At 56.4% G+C, this 15800-nt stretch overlaps 1 protein-coding gene across 1 annotated transcript in view; it reads left to right on the top strand.

Annotated features, from left to right (window-relative positions):
• Positions 1–15800, top strand: part of DNAH17 (dynein axonemal heavy chain 17) — a 117405-nt gene that overhangs the window by 96209 nt on the left and 5396 nt on the right. The window contains exons 72-80 of the mRNA XM_046677445.1: positions 1589–1737; positions 2867–2994; positions 3813–4040; positions 7433–7624; positions 11647–11826; positions 12219–12401; positions 13520–13702; positions 14156–14299; positions 14865–15090. Coding sequence (XP_046533401.1) covers positions 1589–1737; positions 2867–2994; positions 3813–4040; positions 7433–7624; positions 11647–11826; positions 12219–12401; positions 13520–13702; positions 14156–14299; positions 14865–15090 — 1613 coding nt within the window. The remainder of the gene's footprint in view (positions 1–1588; positions 1738–2866; positions 2995–3812; positions 4041–7432; positions 7625–11646; positions 11827–12218; positions 12402–13519; positions 13703–14155; positions 14300–14864; positions 15091–15800) is intronic.

Raw genomic sequence — 15800 nt, 5'->3', positions numbered from 1 at the left:
ACCATTCCCAGTTCACAGGCCCAGAGAGGGGGGTAAATCGCCCACAGTGGGGCGGTGTGCTGGCAAACTGGCTCTCCGAAAAAAGGCCCTGGTTTGCACACTTGCCAGTTTCCGTGGTGTAAATGCTGCCCCCGGGTTTGACCCCTGGGAGCTGGCTCCAGCACTCCGGTGCCAAGGACACAGCGCTAGGACTGGTGCAGCCCGCCTGGAACCAGCCACACACTCTCCTGCATCAATTCATTCGCAGAGAATGACCATGTGGCCTGGCAACATCATTAGCAACAGTGATTTAGTGACCTGGTGACTTGGTACATTCTAGAAGTCCTTCCTGGACAAGGATCCCAACACCTACATTCTGAGTCAGTTCCCAAGGCAGGAACGGAATACCACTGGAGGTCATCAGGAACAGCATCCCACCCCCGGCCTGTAGTCAGCATCAGTTCAGGAAACTACAGAAGCCATGAAGGCCGGAGCAGAGGATGAACGACGGATAAAGGTGTCCCCAGAAAGTCCCGAGGGAGTGGGAAGGCCCGCCTGGCTCCAGCTGGCAGATACTCTGTTGAATCAGAGGGAAGGAGGGGGCCTCTAAGGGAACAGGTCCACCTGAAGGGCTTACAAGATGCTCAGAGCACTCAGCCAGCCGCGGAGGACGCACGAGCTCTGCCTGGGCGTGCTGCGCCAGGACCTTCTGTCAGACTGGGCTGGACGGTACAATCTTCCTAGTTTTAGCTCCTCTGATCCCTTCAGAATGTAGTAAACTCAGCCATCTGTGGTCAAGGGAGCGGGGAACGGAGCCGAGATCCAAGGTCACCATGAACAATGCTAGATCTCCCAGAACAGGGGCCTTGACTAACCCCAGGCCTATGGGGCTCAAAATGGAGAGTCTGGGGCTCGGAACAGAGAGGCCTTTATGTAAAGAGAGGTGCTTATGAAAAGTCGTTTTTTATTTTCTCTGATTTTTCTGATGACCCATGCTTTGTGGTCCTTGAAACTCACCAGAATGGCTCTCATGTCACTTCCTTCCTCCTCAAACCCCCCAGTCGGGGGAGATAGCCAGGACACAGGGACCAATCTATGTTCTGCTCCTTCTTGCTGCCCTTGTCTGCACAGCAGATACGAAGCGTGTGGGAAACAGGGAATTGCTAGAAACTGACCCCCTCACTGGGAGCATCGAGGGCCCTGAGCATCCGCGGCTGCCTGGTGCTGGGGCCTGGTCTCCTAGAACGTCCTGAATTGCGGCCCATCATGGCCCCACTGCAGCCAGTGTTCCCTCCCAGTTGACCTGTGCGCCTCTGAAAACGGGCAGCCTCAGCTCGTGGAGGCCCCCTCTCACTTGTCCGTACTAGGCAGCTCCGAGGACAAGTGCATTGCAGGTTCCAGCGGGAGCAAACACCGCCAGGGTGGGAGGCGCCCCCCCCCCCCCCCCCCAGCCTTCCTGTGCACAGGGGAAAGCCCCTGTAAAGACCTCGCTTTCTGGCCAGAGACCTTTCCCTGCTTAAGAAAGTCCACCAGGGAAACAACGCTTGCCCCTGGGTCACAGCCCACCGGCCCCCTCCCCCTGCGGTCTGACTAAGCGCGTCTCCCCCAGGAACTTCGTGGAGGAGAAGATGGGCAGCAAGTTTGTGGAGGGCCGGAGCGTTGAGTTTTCCAAGTCCTACGAGGAGAGCAGCCCCTCCACTCCAATCTTCTTCATCCTTTCCCCGGGAGTTGACCCCTTGAAAGACGTGGAAGCCCTGGGTAAGTGTAGCCCGCAAGCGATGGCCTCAGAAAGGGACATATGTCAACGCCATTGGTCATCAGGAGATGCAAATCAAAACCACAGTGAGCTGCCACTTGACACCTGTGAGGTGGTTATTATCAAAAACATAGAAAATAACAAGTGTTGGGAGGATGTGGAGAAATTGGAGCCCTTGTACATTGCTGGTGGGAATGTAAAATGGTGCAGCTGCTCTGGAGAGCAGTGTGGTGGGTCCTCAGTAAGTTACATGTATATTACCGTAGGACCCAGCAAGTCCACTCCTGGGTATACACTCAAAGAACTGAGAAGAGGTGTTCAAACAAGTGCGGTTCATTCACAACAGCCCAAAGGCAGATACAGCCCACGTGTCCATCAGCAGATGAACGCATAAATGAGATAAGGTCTCTCCACACAATGGAATATTATTCAGCCATAGAAAGGAATGAAGTGACAACAACAAACAATCCTGTAGAGACAGAGATTGGATTGTGGTCACCAGAGGGGAAGGGGGAGGGAGGAGGGTGAAAGGGGTGATGAGGCTCATGTGTATGGGGATGGATGGTAATTAGTCTTTGGGTGGTGAACATGATGTAATCTACACAGAAATCAAAATATCATGATGTACACCCGAAATCTATATAATGTTATAAACCACCGTTACCACAATAATAAAAAAAAAGGAATGAAGTGCTGCCACATGCTACAACGCGGGTGAACCTTGAAAACATGATGCCAAGGGGAAGAAGCCAGACACAAAGGCCCCCCCATTAGATGATTCTGTTTATCTGCACTAACCAGAATAGGTAAATCCACACACAGAAGGCAGATTAGCGGCTGCCAGGGCTGCGGGGAGAGGGATGGAGGGCGACTCTTCAACGGGTACGGGATTTCCTTCTGGGGTGATGAAAGTGTCCTGGAACCACATAGATGGTTGCACAGCATTGTGAATGTATTAAATGTCACTGAATTGTAGGCATTAAGATGGTTTTTTAAATGGTAAATTTGACATTATGTGCGTTTTACCACAGTAAAAAAACGGGGAGTGTGGAATTCCCAGCTGTGGATCACGGTGCCTCAGCCTTTGTCATTCAATCACCCCGTGCTTTTCCTGTTTTTCTTTTCCTTTAGGGAAAAAATTGGGATTTACCATAGACAATGGGAAACTCCACAACGTGTCCCTGGGGCAGGGACAGGAGGTGGTGGCTGAGAATGCTCTGGATGTGGCTGCGGAGAGGGGACACTGGGTCATTCTGCAGGTACAGGGGTGCCTGCGCCTCTAGGGTGGGGGTTCCCCCCACTGAGGTGGCCTGGGGATTGGCCTGAAGGCCGGCAAGAAAGCAGGTTGTGGGACTCGCATTCACAAACGTGGCTGGGAAGCCCGCCACCCACGGAGGAGGCAGGAGGCGCTGCCTGGGTGAGCTGGGAGGCGTGGGGCATCAGGACTGCTCAGACGAGAGGGACTCCGCAGCGGTGAGAGAGACACTGGGCTTTATGCCAGAGAACCCCTAGAGAGATACTATTTAAATGACAAAAAGCCCTGAGTGGACCGAAGCACCCCCAGCCTCCCCTCAAGGGGGGAAGCGACAACGGCCCAGGAGGCACTCTCTCCACGTCTCGGGCGAACCCTAGCACCACGGCCCCCCTAGATCCCCACTTGCCCCACAAGCACCTGCAGGCTGGCCGGCCAGCCCAGCTTCCACAGACCCCACGGGGGGCTGACCTCAATGCACAGGGCCTAGCCTGGTCCCAGGTGGAGACCTCGGCTTCAAGTCATTTCCTTTTCCCCAGACTTCTCAGAGGAGGGGCGGGGATCACAAAATCTCAGCCTTATGCAGTGGAGGGCGGGAAGGACTTGCCATGAGTGGAGGGCTTGGATGAATGAGCACAAGTTCAGTTGCTTAGTTATCCAGCATGTCCAGCGCCCCCGCCAGGGTGGAGGGCAGGGTGGGGAGTACGGGTGCTGACAGGAAGAGCCCTGCCCTGCCCCACCAGGGGACACGGCCGAGTGACCCATCCTTGTGGACTCAGGGCAGGGAAGGAGTGAGTGGGCGCTAAGTCCTGGTCTTGGCTGTAGAACATCCACCTGGTGGCCCGGTGGCTAAGCACCCTGGACAAGAAGGTGGAGCGCTACAGCACAGGCAGCCATGAGGACTACCGCGTGTTCATCAGCGCCGAGCCCGCCCCCAGCCCCGAGTCCCACATCATCCCCCAGGGTATCCTGGAGAACGCCATCAAAATCACCAACGAGCCGCCCACAGGCATGTACGCCAACCTGCACAAGGCCCTGGACCTCTTCACCCAGGTAGGGCGGCTTCCCCTCTGCACGTGCCCAGCGTCAGTCCCCGAGTCTGAGCAACCTTCATGACCCAGACCAAATGGAGTCTCTGGGCCCGCAAAGCTGAGCACCAGACTCCATGCTGGTTCTCACCCATCCGCTCCATCCGCAACACACACACACACACACACACACACACACACGCACACACCTTGCATGGCAAAATCAATATACTCCTGAAAGACTGCACACAAAACGCAACCAATTTAAAGTGCTACAGGAGTATCCATCACATACACCTTTATAAAACAAAAAAGCGTATTTTTAATCAGTTTCATGACCTGCAAGTCAGCACAGGCAAATGCGGTCTGGGTCCCTGGTTGTCCGAGCACCTTAGGAAGGGGCCAAGCTCCCAAGGGTGGTTCCCTGACTGCCAGTCAGCTTTGCTGGGGCCGCAGGGCCTCCCTGGTCCCTGCTCTCACTCCCCTGAGGTGTGACGCGGTGGGTAGGCCAACTGCTGATGGGTGGGGCTGCAGCCCCCACAGCTGGAGGGCGATGGGTGACGGACGGGAGAAGTAAGGTTGGCCTCGCTGGGCTCTGTGTCTGGCCATGCCCAGGTCTCCCTCCCTCGCCACGCTGGACCCCCCACCTCCCCGCCTTCTGTGGGAACGCTGCAAAAACACGACCAGGCGACCTGCACTCCAGGATGGGCTGCAGGGGCCTCGGCCTGCCTGGCCTGTGAGGGTCTGTCCACTCCCTCTTCTGCCCGGGACCTCGCTCACGTGCATCCTCCCTCCTGTCCAAACTCACAGCCCCCAAGCCGCCCCTTCTCTGGAGTCCTCCCTCGCATCCGTGCTCCCTTCTGCAAACCGCTGGCACCTGCATTCATTCTTTCGGCACCTGACCATCTTCTGTTCTGTACTAGAACTTTCTGGGTGCACACAGTTGACCTCCCAATTGGAGTCTAAAACCTTTTGAGGCAGAAACATATCCTCTGATAACAACTAACAAAGATCTACTTATGGAGTACATTGTGCCAAGAATCCATAACTTCTATATCTGATTTAATATATAAAGAAAAGCTTACATGAAAATATCTGAGTCATAAACTAACAACTCCCTCTGGCTTTCAAAGGACCCACCAAGGTCAGAGTGTGAAGTCACAGAGAGCTGAAAGCAGGGGAACAGACATTCCCAATGGGTCACTCACCCCTTCCTCCAAACAGCAAATGCTGTGCACCCAGGACGCTGTCGGCACAGGGACAGAACGCTGAACAAGATCCGCTATGCAGGTGGCTGGCCTGCAGACTAGTGAGGGGCGTGGACGCGGCCACAGGAATAGAAACGCAGCGTGATAACACACAGGGACCCAGGGGGATGCTGCTCACACTGTGGGGCCCAGGAGCTGTTTGCTGCCACCTCTAACAAGATCAGTATGGAAACTAAGAAGAGGCGTCCAGTGACTCTGGACTCTGGGGAGCAATTTGACATAGCTGTAAATCCAGGCGCGTGATGTTTTCCCTGGTTGCTGCACTCTGCTGAAGAATCAGCCCGTGCTAGACAGGGGTGGGTGGCGAGGCAGGCAGGAGTATGGAGCCGGCACCAGTCAGCACACAGAGCGGCACCGAAGCCAGTCCTGGCTGGGAAGGCGTGCCGAGGCAGTCAGCTGAGACAGAGGGCCAGCAGGGGGTAGCCAGGGCCAAGAGGCAAAGAAGAGAGTATGCCAGGGCCTTGGAGACCCAGAGAGCTGCTCCCCAGGCAGAGTAGAGCCCAAATGGGGCAAGCAGCGGCCCCTGGGGGGCCATGGGGACTGGGGAAGGGCTGTAGGGAGGAGTGGGGGAAGAGTAGTTGCTGTCACGCAGGCACGAGGCGGAGCTGCTGGTGAGGATGGGCACCAGGGGATGTGGCCAGGACTCGCAGAAGTGCTCCCTGACTTGGTCCAGCACCCGAGGCATCTGAAAAGACTGGAGGGGAGGCCCCAAGAAGGCTGGGCCCCACTGCCTCCCAAGCGGACCCTCCTAAGTGTGGGGCCCGTTGCCTTCATGCAGCTGTCACAGGAAGAGGCGGTGGTGGCTGGGACTACCCAGGCCGTCCTCTGACACATCTGTGACCCCATAGCCCAGAGGCCCAGGAGGTTGAGGACCAGCAATCCAACCAGTGAGAACTCTCTGGAGGCAGACACCAGGCTTTCCCTCATTCTCAGGGGCTGGCGAGTTTCTCCCTCGGGCCATCTTCTCTTTTGGTCTCCACGCCTTCACTGCAAGCCGATGTCTGGAAGGGACAAGCCAGGCCCATCTCCCAGGCCCACAGGCCATCGTGCCATCTCCATGACAGGCAGTGGGGAAGAACCTGGAGGGGATGTTGGGGTAACAGAGCCCCCCATCTGTGCCTCCAGCTAGACATCTGCCCAGACCTTGTCCGGGCCTCCATGGAAGTCAGGACAGGCCCCTCTCTCAATAAACCGGTGGGGTTTTTTTCCTGGCACTTTTCACCACCGTGACCATTTCATGGATGTCTGTCCCCTCGTCCAGCTTTCTGGCCCCTGTGCCTGCAGCAGAGATCCTGGCCCAGAGGCACTCACAGTCAGCGCCGAGTGGATGAGGCAGAGCACAGCTTAGCTTCCAGAAGCTCCTTGTGTTCAGGAGCCACCCACTTCGCAAAGCCTCATCAGTAAAATCTCACAAAGCCACAGACCTGTGATTCGGAATCGGGGCTGGGTGTGCCTTTCCATGGGGCCACATAAAGGCAGGGTTACTAGGCACCTCTCCCCTCCTATGGAGGCTTTATGGGGTGTTCTTAGAGTCTGGGATACTGTTTGTAAACGATGAGGAATGTTGATAATTGCAAAGGAACATTATGTCTCACTAAAGGAGCCTTGAAGTGTCCTGTATTGGGGAATATTTTATTAAGAAGTAGTATCAAGGAGCCAGCCTCATGGTGTGGTGGTTAAGTTGGGCACACATGGCTTTGGCGGCCCCGGTTCGCGGGTTTGGACCCCAGGCATGGACCTATACCAATCATCAGCCACACTGTGGTGGCATCCCAAATACAAAGTAGAGGAAGACCGGCACAGACGTTAGCTCAGGGCGAATCTTCGTCAGCAAGAGAAAAAAAGTAGTATCAATAATTTGATTTGTAATCAGAACTTAAGTGATAAAACTGCATTTCTGAAAGAAACAAGAATAAGAAAGTGTTCCCCACCCCAGCCTTTACAAACCGGGGGAGGGGACTCGAAAGACCAGCTCAGAGCATAAAGACCAGCTCAGAGATAAATGGCTTTATCTCCCTACCCCCCACCCACCTGTACCCCACTCACCCAACCTGCACCCCTGCAAAGCAGCTGGCAAAGACAAGACTCTGGTCCCGCCCGGGGCGTCTCTGTGCGGGTTCTGCCTGACCCGGGGCGTGCGCCTCCACAGGACACCCTGGAGATGTGCACCAAGGAGATCGAGTTCAAGTGCATTCTCTTCGCCCTGTGCTACTTCCATGCTGTGGTGGCCGAGCGGCGCAAGTTTGGGGCCCAGGGCTGGAACAGGTCGTACCCCTTCAACAACGGAGACCTCACCATCTCCATCAACGTGCTCTACAACTACCTGGAGGCCAACACCAAGGTAAGGGCACGTGGGCCACCGGCTCACCTGGCACCCAGCCCGGTTCTCCCCTAATCCAGCCTTCCCCTCCCTCCCTCTCTTTCTTGTAACTTGTCTTATGCTTAAGAGTCGTTAAATAGGTTTCACAAGCCAAAGAAAATCTGAAAACAGCAGGATCACCTACGATCCCACCAACCTGGTATACTTATTAGCCAGTCCTCTGCCACCACCTCCTGCAGTTGTCAGCTGTCTGGCAATTTTTTTCTACTTGTCACACTCCATGGGGGTCGTATCTCTTTGGGGATCTGCCCGTCCTGCACCTGAACATGAATTTCCTCCAGGAAGCACAGGACTGCTGGGCGGCGTGAGCTGGGAGGGGACAAGGAAAGGCCTCCGGGGCCCCGGGGCTCGCCAATGCTCAGCGTCTGGAGACAGAACCCCGGTCTAGAGAGAAGGCCAAAACAGCCCCCTGGAAAGACAGGAACGCTTCATTTTTATTGAAAATTAAGATGAATGTGTAGTCATATGCATACAGCTACAGAGGATGAAAAGGAAGCCCGCATCCTACAGGAACCGTGTCTAGCAGTGAGGTGCAAGCGGGCCGACTGCAGACTCCGAGGGGAGGCCTGCGTGGCCTAGAGGACGTGAGTGCAGGTGTGGGACCAACTGTGCAGGTGAATCCACAGGGGAGCCCTGCGGTCAGCGGCACTGCCCCCGTGGATGGCCCAGCGCCCGCCCATCCAGAGAACCCCAGGCTTGGCCGTCTCATCGGGACTGAGAGCAGTCCTCCCCACCTCTCGTGGCTCTTCCACGATCTTACTCAGGAAAAGCCTGGCGCTGACACAGCACCTGCCTCTGTGACCCCAGGAGGAGGCAAAGGGCTGTGTACCCCATAAACCTTGGGTTCCTCCTCTTGTCCCCAATCACTAGTGACAAGGACTGTGGAACCAGCGCCTTCTCACACCGACAGGTGGACAGGGAGTAAGAGCAGCGCTTGGCTTGCCCAAGAGGCCCCGAGACCCTGCTCAGGGTGAGGGAGCGAGGTGGTCAGACAGCTGAACCGGGCAGCAGCCCCTCCAAGCGCCCAGGCGGCCAAGGAGGCGCCCACCCCTTTGTGGCATGGTAGAAATGGCGCCGGTGCCCAGGAGCCTGAGTTTGAAGCCCAGCTGTGCCCCTCGCTAACTGAGGATAACACCCCAGCCTCAAAGCTTTGGCGGTTAAGCAAGGACAGGCGGGACGTGCCCCGCCGCGCCTAGGAGCGCTGGAGCCAGGGGAACCCCTCCTCTGTCCACACAATATTGTAATAAATGTGGGTGGGAGGGGGGACACTAAGTCCAGGGAGGGAAGGGCAAGCACAGCGCTGCACGTCCACTCCCCATGGACAGCCTGCAACAACTACAAGGGGCCCACCTCTGACCTCTGCCAGTCGACGATGTGAAACCACCTTGCCCCTCGGCAGCCACAATGGAGCTGCCAGCCCAAACTGTGGAGAAAGACGGCCTCCCAGGATCGCGCCCCAGTGGGAGCTGGAGGGCTGTCTGTCTGTCTGCTCAGTTCCCCGGAAAAACACCCAACCTCGGAGGAGGTGGGCGAGCAGGAGGGCAGCACAGCCGGCAGGCGGCCCCCGCGCCCCGTGCAGCGGCGGGCAGGGTGGGCTCCATATGCAGAGGGCAGGACACGGTGCTGGCGGTGGCTTCACCCACAACAGGGCTGAGCTGAACCCAGGAGCACGTCTTCTGACACCAACACAAAGAAAGAAACGCGAGGGAGAGGACGTGTGAGGATTTCCATCACCGCAGTTTCGTTGGAGCAGCTCTCTCGGGCATATGCGTGTGGGAGGCACAGCCCTGCACGGAACTTGAAGATGTTTACTTAGACACTTCCCCATTACACACACGCTCACACACACTCACACACATGCAGAATCCCAGGTGGCTGAGGACTGCTTGAGGACGTGCACTGCGCGCTCCAGTGACCAGCGGGGTATGGGCAAACGGCACACAAGGAAAGCCTGTGCCCCGCTGAGCAGTGTCGAGGTCAGGCCCTGCGCACCAGGCCTGTACCACGTGGCCCTTCCTTCATCCGAGCTCGTGGCCCCGGGGAGCCCACGTGAAGTAACCCCCTGTGATGATGTCATCTGCATCCCATGGCCTGTTCCGTCCTCCCGATACCAAGGAGTATAGATCAGTGCTTCCCACCCTGGAGCACTGGTCAAACCCAGACCGGCTGACTCAGACCCTCAGGGAGAGGCCTGGCATTGCGTCTCTGATGAGCACTCAGGGATCTCAACCGGCAGGTGTGCGAACACGGGTGGCAGCCGTCCCTGGTAGTTAGTCCCCCTGCCTCCCTGCCCTCGGGGAGGACTGTCCCCAGGAGGTGGGTCGTGGGGGCCAGGGAGGCAGAGGGCCGTGTGCCCAACCCAGCTATTTCTCACAGGGAAACAGCAGCTGTCCCCAAAGCCAATAAGAAAAATGCAGAAACAGCAGCTCAGCTCATACTCAAGATAACCAAGAAAAGAAAAAATTTTAAGTCACAAAATGACAATTTAGAGAATACTAGTATTTTGAGTATAAATTCATGAGACCAAATCAGACAACTGATTCATCAAGTTCTTATTCAATTAACTTTAATTTGCGAGTATTTGGTAGACAGCTGCTTTAGGCAGGGCACGGTGCAGTTACCACCTTACACGAATGCCCTGCTTACACGCACGGAGCTGCATCCTTGGAGAAAACGCAGGGGTGCAAACGTACTGACGGGCCGGGCGCACGCAGCGAGGTCCCACATGACAGGCAGGGCGTCCAAACTGGGGGGGTAAAATACACCTGGGGTGTTTTTTTTTTTTTGCTGGATTTCAAAAGCTTGGTACAAAAAAAGAATGTAAAATACCATGTTAATTTTTCTGCTGATTGCCTGTTGGGGTGATCTTTTCACTCTTCCCAAGCGGCTGCTGGGAAATTTGGAATTAACTTGTGGCTCCCGAGTACTTGTGCTGGAGCCCAGTGCAGGAGGAGCCACACGCAGGGGCCTGGAGGCCGGAGAGACACATTTGCCGCTCTGTAGAGGAGGCCGCGTTTGAGCTGGCTTCAGAGGATGAGTGGCGTTTTGGCGAGTGGCGGCTGAGAGGGCGTTCAGGCTGAGGGCAGAAGGCAGAAGCACAAGGGAGGTGGAGAGCAGTGGCAGTAGCTGAGGGCAGGCTGTGGGGCTGGCGGTGGCAGGCTGAGCGTGTGCGCACTGCCCACTGTGGCCCGTCTTCTAAGCCCTGGGAGCCAAGGTTCTGGTCGGTAAGTTACTGTGCGAAGCTCACCGCGCTGCAGCCCCGTCAGAGGCACGCGTGGCTACGAGCTGCTGGGAATGGAGCAACAAGCAAGGAATGACCCGGGCGACCTCAGCCGGGCTCAGAGGGAAGACTCAATCGTGCATCTGAAGATACGACTAACTGGATCTCATGGCCAAAAAGATACGCGGTGCCTGAGAGCCAACACCCAATCACATAGAATTAAACTGCTTTTGCTGAAAGTGGACAGCAAAGGGAAAGAGTCACAGATGGCTCCACGTCTGAGCATGGATAACAGAGGGAGGAACAGGCAGAGAGAGTGAGCTGGGGCTGGGGGTGGACGTGTGGAGTTCGGGGTTCTGGCAGATGAGCTCTAGCGAGGTCACTGTCAATGCAAAGTGCAGAGGAAGCTGCGGGTGGAGGGCCGGGGCCGTCCCTGGTTAGGGGTGGAAACGCAGTCTGAGACAGAGGGAGGAGGGCCCCTCGTGAGAGAAGCCAAAGGGGAAAGAGAGTGACAAGGGCAGCTGGCCAACGGAGTCAGACTGAAGGGCAGTGGCACAGGGAGGAAAGGTGCGCCTTGGACTGAGGGCAACAGGTGAGCCTGCAGGCCTGGTGGGCGAGGAAGAGGCAGGGGTGACAGAGGAGAAGCAGCTGCTGTGGAGGAGAGGGCCCTCACACGACAGCTGAGCCCCTAGGCCTGACGTTCGTTCGTACAGACACAGCCGGGCAGGGGCACCCTCCCCTAACCGCCTCCGTGCTCCTTCAGGTGCCCTGGGACGACCTCCGCTACCTCTTCGGGGAAATCATGTACGGCGGCCACATCACGGATGACTGGGACCGCCGGCTCTGCAGGACGTACCTGGCGGAGTACATCCGGGCAGAGATGCTGGAGGGAGAGATCCTGCTGGCCCCGGGGTTTCAGATACCCCCCAACCTGGATTACAAGGTGAGGGAGCTGCTTCTCGGGGACGATAACAAACGAAACAGGAGCTCACTCTGTGACGCAGCCACTACAGAGGTTAATGACGTACGGGCTGGCTCCCTGTGAGAGTCGTGCGTCACAAACAGAATATCAATAACTGAGCAAGAAGCCAGGCCTCCAAAGTAAGAGAGGGCTTGAAATGCAGCCTCTGGGGAGGGAGAGTGGAAACTTCCTTTATGTAGCTGGGGAGCAAAGGGGGGCGGTCCAAAAAGCAGGTTGGAGAACCAGTGGGGTTTGTACAGAGAGCAAGACGTGGGTGGAACATTCTAGTAAGAAATGCTTAATAAACGGAGGACACAGGTTCCAGCTTGCACAGCTTTACCTTGGCAGCCTGCTTACCAACCGCCCCTTTTCAGAGCTACCACGAATACATTGACGAGAACCTGCCCCCCGAGAGTCCCTACCTGTACGGCCTGCACCCCAACGCAGAGATTGGCTTTTTGACGGTCACCTCAGAGAAGCTGTTCCGCACTGTCCTGGAAATGCAGCCCAAAGAGACCGACTCGGGAGCAGGCACAGGAGTCTCTCGCGAGGAGAAGGCAGGCACCCTAATATCCATCCAGCGACAGCAAAAGGGCAGGGCCTAGAACTGGGGGTCGTGAAGTCCACCCCAGTGGGGACTTGTCAGCACCCACACTCAGGCCCCACCGCAGACCTCAGAATCAGAAATTCGCGGGCTGGGCCTGCAGGCTGGCTAACAGGTCCCAGTGGCAGATGTAGGCTCAGCAAGAGTATCCAGGGCCTAGAGAGGCAGGAGATGTTCAGGTACTTGGGCGCATCTCGGCCGGCCACCCTCCCTGAGCCTTCTAACTTCACCACCTGGGTGCCAGGGAAGAGTGCAGGCCATCCTCCAACCTTGCCCAGCGAGCACAAGAGCAGCAGCCAAAAGTCCTGGGAGAGCAAGTGTGGCCCTTACAGGACACTCCAGACACAACAGAACAGTCCTCCAGATGAGCTTAGATGGTAACAGTGGGCAGATCCCACAAACACTCGAAGCAGAGAGCTCGGAGAATGTTTCAATAAATTCTCACCTGTCTGGGTCACCTCTGCCATCTCATGAGGCATTAGCACCTTTGCACTTTTTAATATATTCTGGACAAGTTCTCTTAAAAATTAGCTAAGTATTGGGCTTCCCAGTAAGCAGACCAAATTCTTGATTGGAAAACCCTCAGTGCTATGAGGCCCTGGGACCTTTCCTAGATCTGATGATTGAAACCAGAAATCTACTGATGGGCATGGTGTACGTGACCCCATGTGGGCCACCCCTTGAGAGAGTGTGACCAGCACAGTCCCTGCAGACAGCCCACATGGAGGACAAGGTCACAATCCCACGACTGCCAGATGATCTGATGGGGGAAGGAAGCTGGCACATCTCAGGATGTCTGAAGGCACCAGGCTAGGGAAGCCTGATGCTCCCATGGCCACAGCCATATGGCCGTGACAATGGGACTAGAACATCAAAGCCTCTTGGCCAAGATTCCCTTCTCCTTGTCAAACGTGGGGCTGCACCTCCATGATCCTGATTTTTCAGCAACTCCACTTCCCTTTGTTCCCAGATTTGGAGCTATGAACGTCTGGGGCAGCTACCTGACCTGGACGCTGGGGGAGGGCTGGCAGGAGCAGATGCATGACGGGACTTATTGGGACTGATTTCCAGGTGAAGGCTGTGCTGGACGAGATCCTAGAGAAGATCCCGGAAACGTTCAACATGGCCGAGATCATGGCGAAAGCAGCTGAAAAGACCCCCTACGTGGTAGTCGCCTTTCAAGAATGTGAAAGAATGAACATCCTAACCAATGAAATGCGCCGTTCACTGAAGGAGCTGAACCTGGGGCTGAAGGTGAAAAAAATATGGGTCAGCCAGGCCCCGGGGACGTGACTTAGGAAGTGGGCCGGCGGCCGCAGGCTGACTCACCTCCTTGGCCACAAACCAAACAATAAAGCCCAGGCCACTGGGCGCCTGGCCCCTCAGGCTCACTATGCCACTGCCTCCTCTGCATTCCCTGGCCTAGAGTTGTAGGTGCTCCACAACAGGCCATGGAGGTCATCTAGACTGTTCTCTGGCAGGAAATGCTGGCGTGGCCACCGCGGGGCATCTGCAGAGGCACCACACTGACCCACACTCCGTGTCAAATTACATTCTCAACAACTCACAACACACGCAGGGGGCAGGGAGGGGGTTCTCCCACCTTGCCAAGAGCAGGTCAAACAAGGCACACAACTGACCAGGTCTGCGTCCCTGCCGAGAGGCACAGCCTAGGACCCTAGGCACTTCCATCTGTGTGTCCCTTAGGGGGAACTGACCATCACGACCGACATGGAAGACCTGTCCACGGCTTTGTTCTACGACACTGTGCCCGATACGTGGGTGGCCCGGGCCTATCCCTCCATGATGGGCCTAGCGGCCTGGTATGCTGACCTGCTGCTCCGCATCAGGGTAAGAGTTTTCCATAGGAGTTGCTGCCTGCCGGGACACACAGCAGACCCCGCCCCCAGAGCCGGCAGGAACATGGCTGCGAAGGGGGAACATATGTTCCCGCCCAGAGGCCTGGAGGCCCCTGCTGGCCTGGCCTTTGTCAGAGCAGGGCCGGAAGGGCCTGGCCCACGCCACAAAGACGCCTGACAATGCAGGCACTTCCTCCTAAAGGAAGAAAACAGTAAGCTTAGAGTGAGAGCAGCTTCCATCAACACAAATATAGAGAGCTCTCTCTAACAGAGCTCAAAAGCCTGTGAACCCCCCATCAGGTTAGCTGCCTTCTAAAAGCGGCGAGGTGACGACAGCAAAAGCCTTTTTTGGGCTTCCAGATTGTCCTCAAAGTTAAGCTATCCTTCCTTGACCCTTCTCTTCCCGTTCCCTCATTTAACATGGAGCCAGACAGTAAAGCCACGTCACAGGCAGGCGGCCGAACTGCACTGATCTCTTATCTCCAGGGCCCTCTTGGCGCTCTGCTGAGATGCGCACGAAAGGTTCTAGCATTATGCCTGCTCACGTTTCCTTCCAGGAGCTCGAGGCCTGGACAACAGACTTTGCCCTGCCCACCACTGTGTGGCTGGCCGGCTTCTTCAACCCCCAGTCCTTCCTCACCGCCATCATGCAGTCCATGGCCAGGAAGAATGAGTGGCCGCTGGACAAGATGTGTCTGTCTGTGGAAGTGACCAAGAAGAACCGGGAGGACATGACTGCTCCCCCCAGAGAGGGCTCCTATGTGTACGGGCTCTTCATGGAAGGTAACAAGGGGGCCAGTCTGTGGAAGCTTCCAGAGCCAGTCCTCCTTGGCTGGAAGAGAGAAAGTAGCTCTGGCAAAGACAGGCTGTGTGCGTACTGTGAGGGGGCAGGATGGGAGAGAGGCGCTCACGGGGGCCTGTGAGACAGGTGACATGATTCTGAGAATGTGCTGAGAGGCTGTGACCAAAAACACGCCACTGTAGGCAACCAGCCTGGATCTGCTCTGCTGAAAATGGCAGGCTTATCCTCAGATGTGAGTGCCTGTTTCGGGGTGATGAGGAACTCAGCCCTCCCAGGCCTTGGAGCAGGGAGCCCAGGATAGATGGGCATTTTGGGGTGAGGGTTGATGTCCAGGAGCCCACCTCTGCCCAGCTCCTGTCCTAGTGGCCGGGACCTAGCAGCAGGAGGGGAGTGAGGCCAGGCGCTCATTCAGTCCCCTCCCACATCAGCCTTGTCCTGCGTGGAGCAGAGGCCAGACAGGCCCATTTCCTCAGACCCACTCCGAGTTCAGAGCCAGCTACTCCACCACACACCTCCGCCTTACTCAGCGACTGACGTCACCCTGACGTGTGGGGGTGTCAGGGCTTGGCTGAAGGCTCAGGGCTCCCCAATTCCCACATCACCAAAGACAAGCACAGCAGCAGACATTCTCCATGTTTATTTTGGAACTACAGACAGGAAATATAAATATCATTAAATAGGGTGAGTAGAA

The sequence above is a fragment of the Equus quagga genome, chromosome 11, assembly GCF_021613505.1.
Source record: "Equus quagga isolate Etosha38 chromosome 11, UCLA_HA_Equagga_1.0, whole genome shotgun sequence".
NCBI classification, from domain to species: Eukaryota; Metazoa; Chordata; class Mammalia; order Perissodactyla; family Equidae; genus Equus; species Equus quagga.
Note: the sequence above shows the minus strand (reverse complement) of the source record. Positions and strands in the feature narration are given on the sequence as shown.